Genomic DNA, 22,116 nt, shown 5'->3' on the forward strand with positions numbered 1-22,116 from the left:
TAAACCTGACTTGTTTTGCAAACCTGACTGTCCCTCCTCAACCTGTCAGAGTTTCTAATGCTAACGGACTCCTGCTGCACAAATATGGCAGCCCCCTCATAGAGGAACATTGGGGTAAGAAAGATAATTTAAAAGCTTTAGGCAAATACTTTTATTGCAAAATTATAAATAGCATTCAAAGATAATGTTATAATAGATATAAAAAATGTATTTTCTGGTGTCAGTATCTCTTTGAAAGATAGTGTTAAGGAGTTGCTACATACAAGGCTCTAGTAGCTCCGTCCTGCCTGCAACATAATTTTATGCTGCAGCTGTACACATGTTTGACATGTTACATGAGTTGCACCAATACAGGGGGACCATAACCTGTCAAATTTGGAAATATTTGAAGCCTTGTGCCACAAAACACAGAGAGACCAGGATATTTCAATCATTGCTAATGATGAATCAGCAGCAGGAAATTTATCCGATGAACAAGTGCTTTTCTGAAGTCTTTTTGCAGGTGGTCATCCGATTACCATGCAGTATTTTAGGCTAAGGGTAGACGTGTTATTTTCCATTGTGTCAGGCAGGGTGCAGGTAAACGCAGCAGATTATGCAGCCGAAACATGTGAGAATGCATTTTGTGCTGAAAGCCCCACATGTGCATGCACCCAGAAGGGGCACTATACTCCCTTGTATAACATGAGTACAATGAGCATGCTTATTTTTTGCCTAGTGTTTTAATCACAAAAGTTTTTATTTCTTAAAGGGAGACTGTCAAGGGAAGATATGTTTGTTTCAAAAGGTGAAGGCCAGGAAGAAGCTGATTCTACTGCTAGGAGTGGATTCTAGGCCTGTGCATTAGCCTTTACATTTTTATTTCTAAATTACACTGTTTACACTGCAAACAATTCCTGGGCTTTCAGAAAGAGCCAGCACTTTATGGTGGAACTGCTTTCAGATAGGCTATTGTTTCTCCAACTCAATGTAACTGAAGTAGTCCCAGTGGGACTTGGATTTTTACTACTGAGTGCTATTCTCATATCTACAAGGGAGTTGTTACCTTGTGTCAGGGAGCTGTTATTTGGTTATCTTCCCATTGTTCTGATGATGATGCTGGGCTGCTGGGGGGGGGGGGCAGGGGTGTGATATCACTCCAACTTGCAGTGCAGCAATAAAGAGTAAAGATGGCTATATATACGCACATATATTATCGTACAAAACGAAGCTTAGTACAATATTCACTGCGTGCATGGCAGAAAACAAGTCAACCGATATCGGCAAAAGACTTTTTGGCCCATTCATCGGCCAAGTCAGAAAATTTTGATCAGGCGCCTTGGATGGCACCCAAACATCAGCCAGTGTTTACTACTGAATTGTCAGCTACAGGTAGAATTCTATTGTTTCTATCTGTATATCTGACGATTTACCTCTAAATGTCTGTAATGAAAACGAGCAATCTTTGACAGAGCACAAATCACATGACTGAGGACACATGGGAGACCAAAAACATGTCTAGCCCCATGCCAGATTTCAAAATGAAATATAAAAAAGTTTATTTTTTTTGAAAAACAGATTTCAGTGCAGAAATCTGCTGGAGTGGCACTATTAACTGATGCGTTTTGAAACAAACATATCTTCCCTTGACAGTATCCCTTTAAGAAATAAAAACTTTTGTGATTAAAACACTAGGCAAAAAATAAGAATGCTCATTGTACTCATGTTATACAAGGGAGTATAGTGCCCCTTTTAAATATCCTGTTCTGTTTAAGCTATAGGAATGTTTTACATACAGAGACTATGCAGCCATACAAAGTTATTTTTGCCATTTTGTCTGCTAGTGCCAATATGTTTGTTACCCCCCCAGGTGAATTAATACGTGTAGATTCAAGAGGTCATTTATGACCCCCTAGGCAGAGTGCAACAAATGGGTGCACACTGCCATCCTGCCATGCAGAATTGCTGAAGGTCTCTGGGTTCCATTTCAGGGCACAGAGACCTGCTGATACCGCAAAAAATATTTTGCTGACTTACACCAAATTTATTCAAACCAGAGTAAGGTGCACGACGCAGTAATTCTCTTCTCTCAAGGGGATATGAAATTATCCTATTAGAATTGCTCATGTGCAGTACACTAGAAATTTAAGATTTTAGTTTACTGCGTAAATATAAGTCTACACTTCTAGAAATATTGGTATGTCTTTTCTCCAGGCCTGCTCTCCTCTTTAGATAAAAATGCACCTGCCCAATGAATTAATCTTTCTTTGTCCTTTAAGGACTACAACAAAGCTTTATAAATATACCATCCATTTTGCACCAAATTACATCACTCAACTGAAACACTATAGTCATGAATGCAATTGTAACTAATGCTATATTTATATATTTCAACTACAACAGAAGCATTCCAGATTTATTATATGCTTCTCAGTCAAAACCATTATTTTTTTTGAAAAAAGTCACATTTTTTAAACTTTTGAAACTTTTTCTTAAATTCTATCATAATTTGTAAACTAAGCTTTCTTACCAGATTGATAAATAACATGGAACGAGGTGCCATTTTGTAGGACACTGGAATGGAAATCAATCTTCCCAAGGTGATGAAAGCCCAGAAGAGACTAGGTAGGTACCCGGCTGTTTTATGAGCTAGATTTAGTGGCTGCTCTACAGCATAACTATACACAAACCCAGAGTATTCCCCCTGCAAGAGAAAGATGTGAAATATGTGATTCTCTACTACACAGTGAGGTTATCCTGTCATATTACAATCACAGACTGTTTTATTCTATCTCTCTATCTATCTATCTATCTATCTATCATCATCATCATCATCATCATCATGGCCTTCTCATTGCTATAATATAGCTTATTCCCCTTGGAATTTATCATGCAGCTATGATACCTATTATCTGGAAGGCTTGGGACCTGTTGTATTCTGGATAATGGATCTTTCTGTAAATTTAGAGCACCATCCCTTAAGGCTACCTATAATATTTAAACATTTAAAAGATGCTTAGTAATCATCAAGTAAAGTATACTGTTTATTATTACAGAAAGAAGAAGAAATCAGTGAAAACATAACATTGCTTTCTTAAATAGGATGCATGAGAAGTGAATTTCCAAATTTTGGAGCTTTCTTGTATAATAGCACTTACACCCATAAGTACAGTGAGCAAAGTGTAATTTGTCCCTCAATGCAGCATTTTCCCCCAGAATTCCAGTCCCATTGCAGGCACAACGGAACAATTCACTTTGTGCAACTCTATCGTGCCTAAAGTAATTGAGGGCATTCATCAAAATTATTGCAATTATGTGTGTGCTTTGTCGCAAAACAGGCACAATTGTGATTGTCTGATAAATCTGTGGATGGGCCTGGCTTGTATGACCCTGCAGCCCTGGATCCCTGTTCTCCCATGAACAGGTCTGTTCCTCTATAGTTACACCACTGTGAGAAAGTAAGCAGTAAAAAAAAAATATTACAATGATAGCTATGTAAACAGCAAACTTTGTGAGTATTGTATTTTTAAAAGGGATGCACTGAATCAATCATTTTTGGATTTGCATAAGATCTAGTCCTTCACAAAATATTTAAGCAGATATGGACTATATATATATATTTATACTAAAATATTGTGTATTTTTCAGCCAAAATCCACCGTGTGGGCAGATAAAGTTGGATTGCATTCCAGTCACTGCACATGTAATCGGTGCAGTAATAATGCTGGCAAAGAAATTGGTGTGTGTGGTGTTAGCCTTCAGTTAGAGTTTATGGAACTTTGGTGCCACATTCCTATTATTGTTATCCTTCCTGAGACCATACAACAAGCCTCCCATCCACTATCATACAGTACCATGCAGTTATGATATCTGATTTTAGCAAAATTTGTGACTGTTGAAACACACATAATTATTGCATTTCCTATCTACTGTTTGCCTCTGTATCTTCTTTGACTGTCAGTCACAGCTATCGCTCTATTTTCCTATATCTCTTCCTGCATTCTTCCATCAGTTCTAACCCCAACATAATACAAACTATAACATTGATAGTCCTCCATCTATCCCGTATTGTTGATCGGCTGCTAGAAGTTGTTTTGCTATTTTTTTGTTTTGTTTCATGTACAAATTGTAGCCTAGCTGCAATTTAGCTTATAGAATAAGTATTCTATTATTGGTGTATCTTAATTAGTTTAGGCTTAAAAGCTTCTCTGCTCTGCCCAATTAGAGCTTTCTCAAGTGGTGTAATAGCAAGCTACTACGCCATACAGCAAAATCGTTTTAGAAAACTTTTTTAAAAAAACCTGCATTAAAATATCTAATTAGAGCCCCAACAGGCCCTCTATACCTTGTGGTATGAGTAAGGGGTATATGTTAGTGTATACTTTTCTTGGGAAATGTATTTATTTTAAATTTACCTTAAAGTTGAGTTCACCAATAAGGCAGTGTATGAGCTGCCTTGGACCTATCAAAGCCCCAGATTTTATAACATTTTCTTATTTAAAATTACAAAGGCTGATATTGTGCTTGTAATTTTTCTCTTTGTGTGCATTAGCATATATAACCTGGCAACAAAATTGAACTCACCACTATCCCATCTGTCAAGAAGAGAGTTATAGCTGCACAGGCGTGAAAAGCAAAAAAAGTATAGGGAGCATTCAACATCTTGCTCTGGCAGCAAAGTTTTGATACAGCGTGACCTGAATTCAATTGAAAATAAAAACAGATATTTAAACAGCTGCTGGCATTGTAATGTATGGGTGATCAGTGAAATAAATGCTCTTCTGATTCTTGCTACTTTTTCCTTAAAATGTTATTCTTAAATATGTTTCACTCATACTTCCAGCTCTCCTATCTTAAATGAGAAATTGCACCACTTTTGGACTAGTTGACTGCATGCATGACATGTATGGTTTTATGTGATTTTATTTGATACATCATCCACAAAAGCAACACTTTCACAAGTATAGCAAATTTACTTTAAAGGGATACGGTCATGGGGAAAAAACATTTTTTTCAAAATGAATCGGTTAATAGTGCTGCTCCAGCAGAATTCTGCGCTGAAATCCATTTCTCAAAAGAGCAAACAGATTTTTTTATATTCAATTTTGAAATCTGACATGGGGCTAGACATATTGTCAATTTCCCAGCTGCCCCAAGTCATGTAACTTGTGCTCTGATAAACTTCAATCACTCTTTACTACTGTACTGCAAGTTGGAGTGATATCACCCCTCCCTTTTCCCCCCAGCAGCCAAACAAAAGAACAATGGGAAGGTAACCAGATAACAGCTCCCTAACACAAGATAACAGCTGCCTGGTAGATCTAAGAACAACACTCAATAGTAAAAACCCATGTCCCACTGAGACACATTCAGTTACATTGAGAAGGAAAAACAGCAGCCTGCCAGAAAGCATTTCTCTCCTAAAGTGCAGACACAAGTCACATGACCAGGGGCAGCTGGGAAATTGACAAAATGTCTAGCCCCATGTCGGATTTCAAAATTGAATATAAAAAAATCTGTTTGCTCTTTTGAGAAATGGATTTCAGTGCAGAATTCTGCTGGAGCAGCACTATTAACCGATTCATTTTGAAAAAAATGTTTTTTCCCCATGACCGTTTCCCTTTAAAGTAAATTTGCTATACTTGTGAAAGTGTTGCTTTTGTGGATGATGTATCAAATAAAATCACATAAAACCATACATGTCATGCATGCAGTCAACTAGTCCAAAAGTGGTGCAATTTCTCATTTAAGATAGGAGAGCTGGAAGTATGAGTGAGTAGCACTATTAACTGATGCGTATTGAAAAAAACATGTTTTCCGATGACAGGATCCCTTTAAGCACAGAGATGCAATATTATACTAGCATTAGAAGCATATATTCTAGCTTTTAGGAAGCAAACACTTGTGTTCAATTCAAATCTGAGTTCAGCAAAACATATATAAATTCTAACCTGTATCACTGATTTCTTCCCTGTGAATTTAATATACATTTAATATACATATGTTGTCCCACATTGTTGTATACTGATTATTTGTTTGTTAACATTTCCTGCATTGTATCAGTAAAAATTGTCTCTTAAAAAACTTGCAGAGGCAAACCTGGACAAAAAGCTATAACTAGAATCCTGTTTTGCAGCACAGGTTAAACCCCTGTTTTGTCCAAATTATGGATAAAGGAATATTTAGAGGTCAATCTGAGTATGTATATGATAAAATGGCATATGCTTCTAAATCAAAAGAAAGGACAGAAGCACAAATATCTGTAGAGAAGCAGAGAGTGAGAAAGTAATAATGTAAAGTGTATAAAATACAATGTGTTAAAAGAATAAATTGCACTCACTTCTCACAAATGTAGATATATATCCAATAAATTGCTTGGAAACAGGAATTCAGATTATTGCCCTAATACAACATGAAGCTAGAGAAACCTAGTTGGTTACACAGGGAGTAACTACAAAGGAAGCAGACCCTGCGGCTGCATGGGGCCCTGGAGGTATAGGGGCCCCATAAAGGACAACCTCTGGATATGTTGGGGGCCTTAAAATTAATTTGCTGTGGGGCCAAGTAACATCTAATTAAACCACTGTTGTTACACCTATTAGTTATTGTGAATCTTTGAGGACAACATAAGCTTTCCAGTACATAAGGGTTTATATGACTTATCTTCATTAGTACTTTCTACTTATTTCCTTACTTTGTGATATCTGTTGGATTCACCTTGTAAAGCAGTACCAGAGGGGGAGTGTTACATGAACTTCACACTCATACCAAAAGTACTCTTTCATTAAAAAGTTTTGTCATTTGTTGAATGGGAATAAGTAAGTGAGGCAAAAGGCATGTGAAGGGGAAAGAGCAGAGAATGAGTGGAAAAAGACAGAAAGGACAATGAAATCGTAAAACGAGCAGGGAGAAGAGAGGCCACAGAGATCAGGGAAGAAGACGAGAGGAGGCAGAAAGAGCACAAAACTGGGGGAGAAAGTGGTGAGCTATTTAAGAAAGTATTGGCCCATGCAGCAAAATAATTACACCCTGTATTTAAATATTAACATCTGTTTGCAATCCTTTTGGTGTGGGGCACAGCCTTGGTAGGACAAATATTTTCATTTAAACTTTATATAATGAAAAAATTATGATAATAGGAGGAAATTGGATAATAGAAGTTATTGCGCATTAATGGAACCTGATACGGGTAATACAGTGCTGAATAAATTATGCTTATAGGCAGTTATGTAAGTCCATCAACCAACATATAATTAAAAGGGTTGTCCACTTATTTTTAAATTATTCACTAGAAATACAGAGTTGTTTCAATTGCTCTGGTGTTTTAGTCTGGCAGCTCAGTAATCTTTGTGCAGAATCTGAACTATTACAATTTACTACGTTAGTTGATTCATTTAGTTGATACATTTCTTAGCAGCATCTGTGAGATATTAGCAACTATTTTATCAATTATAACAACTGCCTTTAAAGGGGCGTATCACCTTTAAGGTAACTTTTATAGAACAGCCAATTCTAAGCAACTTTTCAGTTGGTTTTCATTATTTTTTTTTTTTATAGTTTTTTTTAATTATTTGCCTTTTTCTTCGGACTCTTTGCAGCTTTTAAATGAGCATCACTGACCCCTTCTAAAAAACAAATGCTACAAATGTATTGTTATTGCTAATTTTTATTACTCATCTTTCTATTCAAGCCCACTCCTAGTCATATTCCAGTCTCTTATGCAAATCGGAGCATGGTTGCTAGTTTTTTGGCCTGTAGCTACCAGATTGCTTTAAATGCAAACTGAAGAGTCGCTGAATAAAAAGCTAAATAACACAAAAAGCTTAAATAATAAAAAATGAAAACCAATTGCAAAATGTCTCAGAATATCACTCTCTGCATCATACTAATAGTTATCTCAAAGGTGAAACCCCTTTAAGGAAATTGAGAAGAAATGTACCGACTAAATGTATCAGTTTAAGAACAGTTTACAGACCCCCAGAGCTGCTTTAGAAAGACAAAATAAGGTGAAAAATTTTACATTTAAATATTAGAAAAAAACAAATCACAATAGAAAAAAGACAGTAATTGAAAAAAGTCTTTATTTCTGGTGAACTATTTGAAAAGTGCTGGAAGGTGAACGACCCCTTAAAAGCGACAGATGTGTTCATCCAGCAAGCTAATCAATGTGTTTTGTACTAAATACGTTTGAATCACCATTGTATCCCCAGTAAGGGTGATTTGTGGTAATACAAAAGAAATATGATGACTGATTACTCTGTACAAATGCTTGGATGCTTCTCTCAAAAAAAATGCTAAGTGAATTTCCAGGTTTATTTTGTTGAGACAAAGTATATTTAAATAATCTACATTACAATGGTTACAAAAGGTTCTTATTTAAGGCACTGACTCTGGTTATTATCCTTTCATTAGTTTATCATGCTTTCAATTTACCATGTAAAATGAAGACATGAAACCAAGTGTATTATTACCCCCCCCCCGCCAAAAGTGAAACCTTTATGCCATACCATGCTTCTCATGTGCTTCTATTTTTTTAAAGTCATTTCCATTATGGGTTTCCATGGCCAGCTCATCTTCTGATAATAGGCCACCACTGTGTATGGAACATCCTGGAACCATGCCTTCCTTGTATAGTAGGGAAAAAACTGCAATGGGCACTGGAAGCTGAGAAAAGGACCATTTATAATTTAGAACTGCTGAAAGGGAAACTATGTTATAAATTACAGTAGTTAGAGAGACAAGTTGACCCAGAATATATTGTGAATAACTCACCAAATAGTAAATGTGGTCTGGGTGCACCAGCCCCAGGCCCCAAGCTTTAGGGAGCGGCATGCCAGAAGATATGAAGAAAGTGCAGGACAGTCCGGCACTCAAACGGATCCACAGGACCAAAAGGAATTGTATACTGATGGAGATGCAAGTATACATTTTTTAACTTTGTATAATAAACATATATTTTTTAACTTATTCTTTCTGGTCCTGTGGATCCATTTGAGTGCTGGACTGACCTGCTCTTTTTTCATATCTTTTAGGAAACTATGTTATGTCATTTATGTAATAACGTCATCTTTTGAACCCTTTGCAACACTAGTAACCAGTGAGTTATTTTAATACTTAAGGGGTTATTTATTAAAGGTCGGTTTGTGTTTTCATGAAAAATGGGTTTTTTAGAGGGTAGTTTCACTGAAAAAAAGCACATTTTTTGGGGAAAAAACTTGAATATCTCGAGATTTGTTATGCCCTAAAGCTGCTAAAAGCCCAAATCCGAAAATACTCTAAAACCTGTCGAGGTCATGTAGAAGTCATTGGCAGAAGTCCCTTGAACCATTTGAAGATGTTTTTTGCCTTTTATGATTTTCAGTTTTTTTTTTCGCTATTCAAGTTTTTCCCCCCAATTGCGTTCAATTGAGTTTTCTTACATTTGGGGTTTTTCATAAATAAACAAACATTCAAGTTGCCAGTTTATTCAAAGTAGAAAAAAACTCACAAACTAGACCTTTGATAAATAAACCTCTTAATCTAGTACTTAAATCTAAGGGGTTATTTTTGAAGGTTTGCTTTGTGAGGTTTGATAAATAACACCCTAATTTTATTTGTGAATTTATTTTTAATGTTTGATGTATAGCTCTGTGTACAAAGGTAGCTCTATATAAAAATATATACATACATAAATTGGATTAGTAAATACAGCTACTAAACCATAATAGTAAGTCTGTCAGTCTAGCTTTTTGTTAATAAACAACAGTAATTTATTGTCAAACTAAAGAGCTGCATAAATAAATATTTTAAAAAAGCACCTAAAAATGAATAAAAAAATGTAAATAGAAATAAAAAACTGCTATTTGTAGGAAACTAGTGAACACCACTAGTAAAAAAATATTATAAAAATATGAATTCAAAATGGGGTGTTTTGCATATGAACTTTCATTATTACTCACATTGATGGCAGCCATGATCCAGAATGCATATGACACTTGTGTTACTGAAGCCCCCTGAAGTGGAAGAACATAATGGGAAACATTCCCAGGGTGATGAGGTACTAAAGAGTTTCTGATGTGCTCTAAGTTGTGGCTTTGATTCTGGGTGGCATTTGACTGGATGCAGTTGGTCTCAGAGAGAAAGGGATCCGCAATGAGAGGACTTAATAGGGCCCCAAATCCAACAAAGAAATGGAGAACCTTGAACAAAAATCACATATATAATAGACGTAAATAGTGTTCCAATCCATGGACTCAGTAGCTCTTCCAGTCACTCTGAAAAAGTTGGATATTAAACACAAATAAAGGGTCATAGTTATCAAGACACAATTAAACAACTTTGAGTCTAAGCGATCCATTTTTGTCAGTATGTAATTTGCTACTTGTTTCTAAGGAATGACTTACAAGATTCTGATTTGTTTTGATCAGTAAAGGTGATCGTATTTCATTTTATGCAGACCATTTACTTACCTGGAATTTTAATTTTACTTCTAATATTTTGTTTATTTGTAAAGCAACTTGCACTGGCAGTGGAAGTCTATACATTTACAATCTATTCAAGTGCTTAGATATAGGTTTTCTTCAGTCCATTGAATATCAATGAGAGTAGCAAGAATTTACTTAAAGGACAAGGAAAGTGTACTAAACACTATAACTCATCTGAAAGGCATACCTGCAGTCAGTTCTGCAGCGTTCCAGAACCTCCTCAATTTTCATCCATGCAAATGTAGTCTCAATAATAAGTGCCAGACTTATAAGAATATTGCAGAGAAAAATAAAAAAAATCTCACAAACCATCTCTCCAGCACTTAGAGACTGTGGCGCATGTGCTTTATTTCCAATTGGGAGAGAGAGTATTACTCGCAGCAGTAGTGCGCAAGAATCTAGGAGTAGGAGTGGGAGAAGAATGCTTTGCTCATGTGCAGAAGAACTGCAGCAGACATCTTGATAATGTAACGCAAGTCTGCAAATAAGATGAGTAAGGTGGGCGTTTGAGAAGTTAAAACAGGGGGAAAACAACTTTATTTGTTTCTAGAAAAGTAGGGATTAGGGACAGTAAGGTGGGCTCTATAACATACTGAACACTTCAGAGGAAGGCTTTCCTTGTCTTTTATTTTATTTTTCAATTTCTTTCTATTTTGAATTTTATAATAATCCAGCAAAATACAATTCATTCAATAAATTGACATGACAATTTCAAAATGACAAAATAATAAATTAATAAAAATAAAAATGTATGCATCCCTTGTCCTTTCCTTGCGTTAATTTCTTCTTCACTAATCTAGACTCTCCAGATAATAAAACTACAGATTTTTTTCAACACAAAGAACATGTAAAACCAATTTTCAGCAGAAGGCTTGTGTTGAAAATAGGTGAGTGTTATATTTAAATAGACTTTAACATAATATATATTTTGTGGGTATCAGTTTCTGTTAAATGAAAAACAAGTGCAATGGGAAAGGCACTTCTTTTTAGAAAAAGAATATGTGACATTAAAGTTAACAGTTTTAGGATCAAAACTGAAACAAATACGACAATGGTGACATTGGATAGCGAGGGTGAATGGCAGATTCATCCCAACTCCTATGAAGTGTGTTCAAGATATTACCAAGGAAAAATTCCTAAAAAATATTTTTTAACAGAAACAAAAATTGTATTAAATTCCATCACATTGCCTTGAGTTAAAAACAGCATTCCTAAAAGTTGTAGGGGCAAATTTACTTACCTCCGAAGTTGGGACAGTGCTGGCTTCACCGCACTTCACCAGGTGTAGATTCGCCAGGGCTGCGCAAATTCTCGAAGATCCGAAGTTACGCACAAGTTACTGATCATTTTTGAAGTTGCGCTTGAGATATTACGATCAGCGGTTCGAAGTTACGCCAGCGATGGCAAATTTGCATGCGGCGTGCAAAGTATAATGGCCGTATATGCAGCAGAAAACACATTACACTACACAAGGCCAGGGAACCTTAATAAATGTGTTCTAATGCCCTACACATGTGCCCACAGTATAGTTTAGGTGCCATATGTTATCAAATGTAGGGGGGAAGGAGGGTACCAATCCCTATCTACTCTATTGCACTTCGCCTGGTCTGAGCTGGCGAAGTAAAGTCTGGCGCAAGAGGTAAAGTTCAATAAAATCCGCAAGTTAGTGAATTAGCGTAGTTACGTCCCTTCGTCAGAGCGCAACTTTGCCTGGCGTAAGGGTCGGAAGTAGCACTAGAGTCTGTCTACTTCACTAGCGAATTTATGCCAGCACCCGTGGCAAAGTGGCGAAGTGGCAAAATGACGTCACACTGTCGAATTTTCGCTAGCGTTAGCCGCTTCGCCCTTTAGGGCAGGGTTTTTTTAATTACAGATTGAATTCTCTTTTAAGTCTACTAAACCCATAGGCTGGTTCTGCTTCCAATAAGAATTAATTATATCTTAGTTTGGATCAAGTACAAGATACAGTTTTATTATTACAGAGAAAAAGGAAATCATTTTGAAAAATTTGGATAAATGTAGTCTATGGGAGACAGCCTTTTGTAATTCAGAGCTTTCTGGATAACGGGTTTCCGGATAACGGGTTCAATACCTGCACTGTTACATATCCACCATATTGCAAGACAAATGAGAAAGTCAGAAATCCCACATCATTGGTGAAAGATATACTATCCACTGACATATGTTACACCTTAAAATTATATTGTGTAGCGTAGACAGTGAAATTCCAAAAATGTTATCTCTCCTTAATTACTCTTAACAACCAAAGATGGATCTGATATCAAAATGGAAGATAAATAGTAAAGACATTGAAAACAATGATTAAATAATAAAAATGAATTTGTTTTATGGTTGCCAGTGTCAATGCCCCTGACAATTAATGAGACAATGTTTTATTCAGGGCATTGTTTTCTCTTTAAAACTAACTCAACTGATCTTTTTTTATTCTCTCAAAAGCATTTATAATAACTGCAATTTTATTTTTGTTCCTTCACCAACTCTGTTATAGCCAGAACCCCTCTCACCTGCAGGAAGATGGCCGAGTCCTGCTGATAAATCTTTACCAGCTGCATATTAGATATTGTATCTATGCAGCCCATGGCCAGACCAGCTATTGCCAAAACCAGTGCCAGCATGCCAACATGGCCACAGAATGGAATTATAGCAAACACCACAGAGATGGTCAGAGAGGACAAGAAGAGCAGGAACAGAGACTGTTTCACCCTGTAGATAAAAATCACAGAATAATCAATCTACCTGAAGCATGTAAGATTTCAAACAGTTGTATAAGAAAACATGCATGCGAATTACACTATGCATAGCCTTTAGTCATGTACCCATCAGTGGCGGAACTACCGGGGGAGCAGGGGGTGCGAGCGGGCCAGGGCCCGAACCCCCTCAGGGCCCCCCGGCAGCGCCGCACGCCACTGAAATCAACCCGGCAGCGCGCCGTACGGAGGGGGGCGGGGCCCGGCTGCGCATCACACACCAGGGCCCGCCCCCCTCTAGGAACGCTGCTGGTACCCATTACCCTAATTCTGATGAAGTGTTTAATGCAAGATTGTTTGCAGAGCTCATCTGGTTTGCTCCCTTAGGGGGTTATGTAATAAAAGGCACTAAGTTTGCCCAGGGGCAAATGTTATTTTTTCAAATAAATTTAATAGCCATCTGATGATAATGGCACACATTTTGACCATGGCAGTAATCTCAAGGAAAATCTAGGCTTTCAAAACATGCTTCACTGCTGGGATCCATGTTCCATTAATTTGAAAAGTAATCAAACTTCTTATTCCACATGGGTCAAATGTATAAGAAGAAGGTATTATTGGGAAAGAGTGGTTTCAATTTTCACTGAGTGATCATAAAGCAATGTATGCCATTAGCCATAGGACACAGGTTGTTTCGGTTGTACTCCATAGCAACAGTTTTATATACACCATTGGCTATGGCACTAACAAAAGGTGAATTATACAAATTTGGCAGCACTAATTCCTTTATTTCAGGGTTGTCCAACTGGCAGCCTGCGGGCCGCATGTGGCACACAATCCCCCCTTGTGTGGCCCCCCACATGAAAGTCTGCCTGCTGTGTCTGCTTCTCTTGTTTAAGATTTAAAAGGTACCACTACAGAGATTAACTGCCCCTGCATTGTTTAAACCTGAAATTCAGACTGTAATCCCCTGTATTGTTCACACATGTATTCCCCCCTGCATTGTTCACACTTGTAACACCTCTATTGTTCACACCCCTAACGCCCTGTACTGTTCACACCTAAAATCCTGACTTAAACTGAAACATTGTTTACACTACAAACTGCTGAAGGAGCACCAGCACTGTGTCACTGTATGTAGTACATCTTAGAGTGGTTCTGATAGGTTTCCCTGTCTCCTGCTCTGTTCTGCCTTCCCTATACTTCCTGTGTGTCCCATACACTGCCTTCCCTATGCTCCCTGCGTGTGTCATACTCTGCCCGCCCTATGCTCCCTGTGTGCCATACTCTGCCTGCCCTATTCTCCTTGGGTGTGCTATACTCTGCCTGCCCTATTCTCCTTGGGTGTGCCATACTCTGCCTTCCCTATGCTCCCTGTGTGTGTTATACTCTGCCTGCCATATGCTCCCTGTGTGTGTGCCATACTCTGCCTGTGTGTGCTCTGCTGTGCCTGTGGAACATAAGCCTGGTATTTGTTTTTTAGCACTTTAAAATGACTGTTAGTGACCCCTAAGGTGTTTAATCAAATGCTGGGGGGGGGGGTGCTGAGTTATCCACAGGGGAGGAGGAGGCAAATGGATAAAGGGTATGTCTTAATATGACGTAATGTGGATATAGACTTGTGGTAACATGGGTGTGGTTTAAGGTGTGTGTGTGTGGTTTAACAACAGGGAGTGGTTAATACTGGCTTCCATTACAGGCTCTCCACTATGTAGGCCGGAAAATATCCAGCCCTCGGTGCAACAGAAGTTGGACAGCACTGCTTTACTTCATGCTTCAGTGCTAAACTAATTAACAACTGTACCAGTAGTTAGTGAATAGTGAAAGCAGTTTGATGGATCAAGCATTAGGGCAGCTTCAATGACCAATAAACATTGAAACTAACATCAGAACCATGTTTGCCCAGTAAATGCATTGTCTGTTTTTTTCCTCTATTTTGCTCATGTTTTAATTCACTTACTGAGTTTCCACCACGTATGCAGGAAGGCTTTTCAATGTGTCCCAAAGCCAGTTATAAACAGGGTGCTTGTGATTAGAGCATGATAACCATTTTTGAAAAAAAATGTCTAATTTACAAGTCAAGTTTGCTTTTGGAGTATTTTCATGTAAATTAGTTAATGATTATAATGCCTCATACTATATGGATCTTGAATTAACAACGGTTTGGCTGAAAAAGTGTAAATGCAACTTGGCACCATACAGGTTATGTATTTTCTCTTCAGAACTATGCATGCTTTTTAATTAACAGTCATAGGCATCCCTTACAAAAATCACTAGATGTTGAAATTAAGCTCCTGGGCCCCCCTGCAGCTGCAGGGTCTGCTTCCTCTGTAGTTACACCCATGGCTGCTTCAAGGTGTTATCAGATTTGTCTACTTCTTTGCAAAAAAAAAAAACTAAGAATCATACATATCAGATACATGTGAGAGCACCGAAAAAGATGCAAAACCATCAGTAAATACTGGCCATTCTTTTGAATGATACATCCACCTCAAAGGTGTTTCGGAGGCCTCAAATGCCTTTTTTGCATATCGGTTGGGGAAAGAACACTGGATCTGACTCCTTCTGAGGAGTGACATTTAAATTAGACAAGGATACAATCAAAGACTTCTGGGTAAACACATGGTGGAACCTTTCCCTTTACCAAAATTGTAATGCCATAATCAGGGGGACACTGTATCACATCCATTGCAGGGTACCCAAATTCATCTCAAAGTTTAACATACATGTATCTCTAGCAATGTCATATATTTTCTTAAATGTCCTTGTGGATAAGACCAACTGCCTTGTTGGAGTGAGACTGATTGAACACCGTATTGCCATTCGCAAACAAAAGACAAAACCTAGATCAGTCGGCAGGTTGGAGAGTAATCACTGTGTATAAGGATGGCTGGTACAAGCGGAGGACTCTAGAGGTTAAACATTTACAAAGGGAGAACTATTGGATTTGGTTGTTTTGTTTTTTTTTGGCTTCCTCTGGATCAACAGGCAGTTAGGCAGGTTAAAAAAAAAGGTTGAACTTGATGGACGTGTGTCTTTTTTCAACCTAACTTACTATGTATACTAACCATTTATTTTTACATTGCAGCTTGGGAGAAGGATGCAACATACCTAAATATGATTGAGCTAACAACATCCTTTCCCATGGTCTAGCTAGCCAGGGCCAATATTGCAAACATTTGTAAAACAAAATGTGTATACTTTACTATGATTCCTTGCTGTATGTGTATGTGATTTTTTATCCAGATTTTATGGGCATTGGACATCATTTAAACATTAAGGGACAGATTTATTTAGGTCCAGTTGTTTTTCCACAAAATATTCGAGTTTCTGAGGGTTTTCAGTCAAAACCTTTTTTATTTTATTATAACCCTGAAGTTGGAAATAGCTCAAAAATACTCCAGCTAAAACCTGTCAAGGTCATGTAAAATTCATTGACAGAGGTCCCTTAAACCATTTGAATGATGTTCACGTTTTTTTCGGTGGGTTTCGCTCGAAAATTGTTTAATTTGAGCACTTTCAGTGTTTTCCTCTGGAAAACTCGATTAATTAATGTTTTTGGTTTGTTCACCCCGAATTAACTGATTAAAGTTTTTTTCTTAAATGGGTGGTTCACTTTTGAGTTAACTTTTAGTATGTAATAGAATGGCTTATTGTGTGTGTGTGTGTAAACCATAAATCTATGCACAAATTACAAGACAATTCTTTCAATACAGACCTTAAAGCATCTACAGAGTTGTACCTAGCTATTTTAGCTGTTTAAGAATTACAATTCTACATTCTATTATGTTTTATTACCTATTTAAGTCCCTCTGCACTATTTAAAATTAGCAAGTCGCATGGTTAGCATGGTACAGTCTGCAATACTTTAGTGCAAGGTGACCTCTTATTCAAATACCAGACTTGGAAGCAATGACAGGGATTTGTTCGTTTACACAAGAACTAAGAAATGGTAGCAAATATCTGACATAACAGTTAAAGTGATACTGACACTAAAAAACTACTTTTTAAAATATGAAAGCATATTAAAAGTTACCTCTAGATCATGTTGATTGTTTTTTGCTGAGAGGTTTGTTTTTGTAAGTAACTGTTAGTTGAAGTTCCGAAACCTGACTGTTTTGCCAACTTTACTGTCCCATCTCAGCCTGCCAGTTTCTAATGCGAATGGACTCCTGCTGCAAATACTTTATGGCAAAGTTATAACAGTAGCTTTCAAAGGCAATATTATGAGAGATGTAAAAAAAGAGTATCTCTTTAAGGTGAGATGTGTGTTTGTCCTATGATTATATTGCTTTTGATGCCAATAATGATTATGATTACGATTTATGATTTAAATGGTTTATAATTGCACGCGTATACGATTTTAAAGCAAATAATTTGACTGTTGGACAGCAGAACATAAATCAAGTCCTGAAAAATGATTTTACCAAAGCTTACATGAATGAAGTTTGTACAGCAGGTCTATGATGGGTATAAAACATATCCTGAAAAGAGAAAAATACAGGTATGGGATCCCATATCTGGATACCTATTATCCAGAAAACTCTAAAAATTACAGGAAGGCCATCTCCCACTGAGTACATTTTAAACAAAAAATTTGTTCTCTGCAATAATAAAATATTATCATGTCCTTGATCCCAACTAAGCCACATGAATCCATATTCATGGCAAAACAATACTACTGGGTTTATTTAGTGGTTCTTTATTAAAGGTCGAATTGTAGAGCTTTGTGAGGTTTTTATACCTCAAACGAACTCACAAACTCAAATTTTTTAAAATTTAAAGGGGTTGTTCACCTTTGAGTTAACTTTTAGTATCATGTAGAGCATGATATTATGAGACAATTTGCATTTGGCCTACATTTTTTAATATATGTGGTTTTTGAGATATTTGGCTTTTTATTTTGCAGTTTGTTAGTTCAACAATCTAGTTGCTATGGTCCAAGTTACCCTAGCAACCATGTATTGATTTGAATAAGAGATTGGAATATGAGTAGGAGAGGGCCTGGATAGAAATATATAAATATTGTGAGCTTCCGGTAGCAACACCCCAGGCCCTGGCTCAGATTTTAACACAGAAACTGAGACTGACCACCTTAAAGAGTTTAAATTGCCGCTTTGCGGGCTTTTATTTAAACAAAACACACATCTTCAGCCCACTGGCTTCACATGGGGAAATCACATAAGCTTCACATAAACAGTCCCGCTTCTAACACCCTCACTGTTGTTTACTTTACTCACCGTTGAGGTTAGCCCTCACTGGCTTTCAGCGGACCACAAATCCCAGAATCCTCTCTGGGCACACTTGAGACACTCTTGTCTCCTGGGAGTGGTTTCTCTGGTCCTCTCCCAGACCTTTGGAGCTCTCTCCAACTCAGGGGAATAACACTTTTGTTCCCAGGTGCTCACAAGCACTCCTTTCCCCTAACCCTCCTCCACTCCAGGAGGTCTCTATGTGGAAGCAGCCATGAGATGTTGCTCCACACCTCCTTTTAACTACCACCTACCTGTAGTTAATTACCTCTAACTGCCTTTAGTTTGGCAGCTGCAAAACTCTTTAATCGAACAAGGGATGGAAACTAGGGATGCACCAAATCCAGGATTCGTTTCGGGATTCGGCCTTTTTCAGCAGGATTCAGATTCGGCCAAATCCTTCTCGCTGGTCGAACCGAATCCTAATTTACATATGCAAATTAGGGGCGGGGAGGGAAATTGCATGACCTTTTGTCTCAAAACAAGGAAGCAAATATTTTTCCCCTTCCCACCCCTAATTTGCATATGCAAATTAGGATATGGATTCGGTTTGGTATTCGGCCGAATCTTTCGCAAAGGATTCGAGGGTTCGGCCGATTCCAAAATAGTGGATTTGGTGCATCTCTAATGGAAACCCACCCTGCTCTCTTCCATCCACTCCAGGGACCCATAATCCAACTTTTACTAAGCTGGTTCACCACTTAAACAGCTTCTCTATAAATCTCTATAAACAGATTCATGATGCCACCCTATTCTTGGTATAATGTATTTTCAGTACTTCCTATATCAATACAACCAAAAAGATGAGTTCAGATCATAGATATCTGGTAGAAGCTGAAGATGCAGACCTATCTACTATCAGTCAGAAGTTTAGGAATTTTTAGAAATAACAAACATGTTTTTTTTTTAAAGTTTTATTGGGTTTTACAAAAACAAGCAAGATATAACATTGGTGCATTGAAGGACTATAACACAATAAACATGCTATGGTGAGAACAACAGAGATTTGATTTGCATTTCAGCTGGATATTAGCTTACAAAAAATATATTTTTGTTGTACCAAGTCTGATATCTTTAACCTTTTTCTGTCCTTTTTTTATCGTGTTCTCTACCTCCCTGACAAACAGTTTGGGTTAGTTCTGAGCTAATATTTATACTTCTATATACAAGGCTTTACCAGGAAGTATGTTAAAATATATTTTTATAGTAAAACAATAACGTGGGGAACACCTCGTATAAGTAAGGTTAGACCTTTGTGTTCTTTAAGAAATTATTATGAAATCTATACCAATATTATTTCCGTCATTCAATCTATGCAAGGGAGTAGAGGAAAATGACATTGAAAGAGACCAACATTGGTTTACGTTTCATTGCCCAGTGGTACAGAGAGAAGGTGATATCTCTAATAGTCCTGAAAAGGGAGTGTCTTAAACAGGTTTTAAAAATGAATCTACCTATTACCCAGTGCAGTCAAAGAGCTATTCTATAGAATTGTATCACAAATAAGTACAGAATGATTTGGAATCACTATCTATGGCACAAAGACAATGGAAGGGGGGTAATCTCACTCGCGTGGAGTCCATGGCACTCACCTCTTTAAGCTGCAACAAAGATATTGTCATCAAGTGCTGATAAAGGTGGAGCGGTGGTTTTCATGGACTCCCCCATTTAAGAAAAAGAGATTATGAGAGAACTTTTGGATGTTAACACATGCACCAAATTACACAGATACATTTATGAAGGAACTTAGAGATTTGGTAGACAGTGAATATGAAAAAGGAGTTCTAAATAAATCTGAATGTGATTTTCTAAATTGCAATAACCCTGTGATCCTCATTTTTCATATCCTTCCCAAGGTCCACAAATCTTTGGAGGATGTAAAAGGCTGTCCTATTGTGGCCAGTATTGGTTCATGGAATGAAGGTCTCTCTAAATATGTTGACATATTGTTAATCCGCTAGTAGAAAAATTACCCACCTATTTGAGAGACTCGACTATGTGTATTAACAAACTTGAAGGCATTCCGTGGAGACCCACCTATAGGTGGTTTTCCATGGATGTTACGGCCTTCTAGTCTTCCATTGAACATGACCTTGGTTTACAATCAATTCTTTTTTGGCTTTCAACTGAGAGATGTTTTCCGAATGCTCAAAATGAATTCATTATAGAATCTATTAGGTTTTTGTTATATTCCAACTATTTCTATTTCAATGGTGGTTTCTATCTCCAGAAGCATGGCGCCCCCATGGGTGCCTCCTTCGCCCCCATTTACTCCAACCTTTTCATGGGTTGGTGGGAGAGACACCACGTTTTTGGAGATGCAAACCCACATCTTAAACATCTTATCTGTTTTTTCCGCTATATCGATGACTGCATCAGAATTTGGGATGGAGATGAAGAAACATTGCGAATTTGTATTGAATATTTGACACACACAAAAACTTTTTGTCTTTTTTGGATATCACATTTACAGTGAGAGAGGGTAGGATTGAGACTTTGTTATATCGTAAGCCTATCACACAGAATGCACTGCTACATGTCCAGAGTGGACGTCCTGGTTCCTGTTTGAAGGGCGATCCCTGTAGGACAATTTTTTGCAGTTACGCCGCATATGCTCCACTCGGGATGTTTTTCAGGAGGGTGCCATGGAACTCTGGGATTGTTTTCTATATAGTGGTTATGATACCAAAGATATTAAGTCAGCTTATGATCAGTCAGTTTCTAGGAACAGATCAGACTTATTGAAATATAACAACAAAATGAATTCCACCCAGAGGCGTCTTATGTGTGAACAAGAATCCCAACCTTGTTTTAGCACTGTATATACTAAGGATGCCCATTTTATTCAACATAGTATTCGTAAGCATTGGCATATTCTATTGCAAGATCCAATACTTAAAAATGAGCTTGAACTATTTCCATCCTTTGTATTTCGAAAAATATTTTGGCATAACGGCTGTTCCCAAGTCTATATGATACGAAAAAGGGAAATACACGTCCAGTGTGTGAGTGAGATTTAAAGGTACATTTAGGTGTGGCCGCATTAGATGCAAAGAATGTACATTATTGCTAGTTTCCCCCAGTTTTACCAGCACATATACTGGCAGACAATATACCAATAAACAATATTTTAACTGTTTATCAAAAGGGGTTATCTATTTAGTTACCTGCATTTGTGGGGCCCAATACATGGGCAAAACCACAAGATGTGCAGGAGTTAGATTTCTGGAACACATGTCAGCAGTGGAAAGAGGTGATACTAGATCAGCTATCTCTAAACAAATAATCGAGAAACATGGTGGTATCTCTAATATCTATTTCCAGATAATAGATACCCCTAAATGCAATAAACGAGGAGGAGATAAAGAAAGAATATTATCTAGAATGGAAGCGTTTTGGATATACCATCTTAAAACAATAGAAAATGATAGCCGGTTTAAATTGCGAATGGAAACTTACATGCATTTTCTAATAATAATTTTTTTAATTTTTTCTAAATTTTTCAATTTTTTTCTAAATGGCCTAATGATAATTTATGGATCTATTTGTATTGATTCTGATGAATTTTATAAAACATCCTAATTAATTTTTTCAATAATTTGTTAAAATATTATCAAGTGTGAACCATGGTGTGCTTCAATATTTTCAACATTTTTCAATATAAGAATGCTTTAATCCGGCTGGTGCTCCGTGGATTGCCCAGTGGTGCACGAG

At 37.3% G+C, this 22,116-nt stretch overlaps 1 protein-coding gene across 1 annotated transcript in view; it reads right to left on the minus strand.

Moving 5' to 3' along the window:
* The window catches only part of mfsd4a.L (major facilitator superfamily domain containing 4A L homeolog), a 54,119-nt gene that overhangs the window by 9,309 nt on the left and 22,694 nt on the right, over nucleotides 1–22,116 (minus strand). The window contains exons 2-6 of the mRNA XM_018246502.2: nucleotides 12,968–13,166; nucleotides 9,918–10,157; nucleotides 8,487–8,643; nucleotides 4,564–4,676; nucleotides 2,510–2,683 (exon numbers count right to left, since the gene is read on the minus strand). Of these exons, the coding sequence (XP_018101991.1) occupies nucleotides 2,510–2,683; nucleotides 4,564–4,676; nucleotides 8,487–8,643; nucleotides 9,918–10,157; nucleotides 12,968–13,166 (883 nt within the window). The remainder of the gene's footprint in view (nucleotides 1–2,509; nucleotides 2,684–4,563; nucleotides 4,677–8,486; nucleotides 8,644–9,917; nucleotides 10,158–12,967; nucleotides 13,167–22,116) is intronic.

The sequence above is a fragment of the Xenopus laevis genome, chromosome 2L, assembly GCF_017654675.1.
Source record: "Xenopus laevis strain J_2021 chromosome 2L, Xenopus_laevis_v10.1, whole genome shotgun sequence".
NCBI lineage: Eukaryota > Metazoa > Chordata > Amphibia > Anura > Pipidae > Xenopus > Xenopus laevis.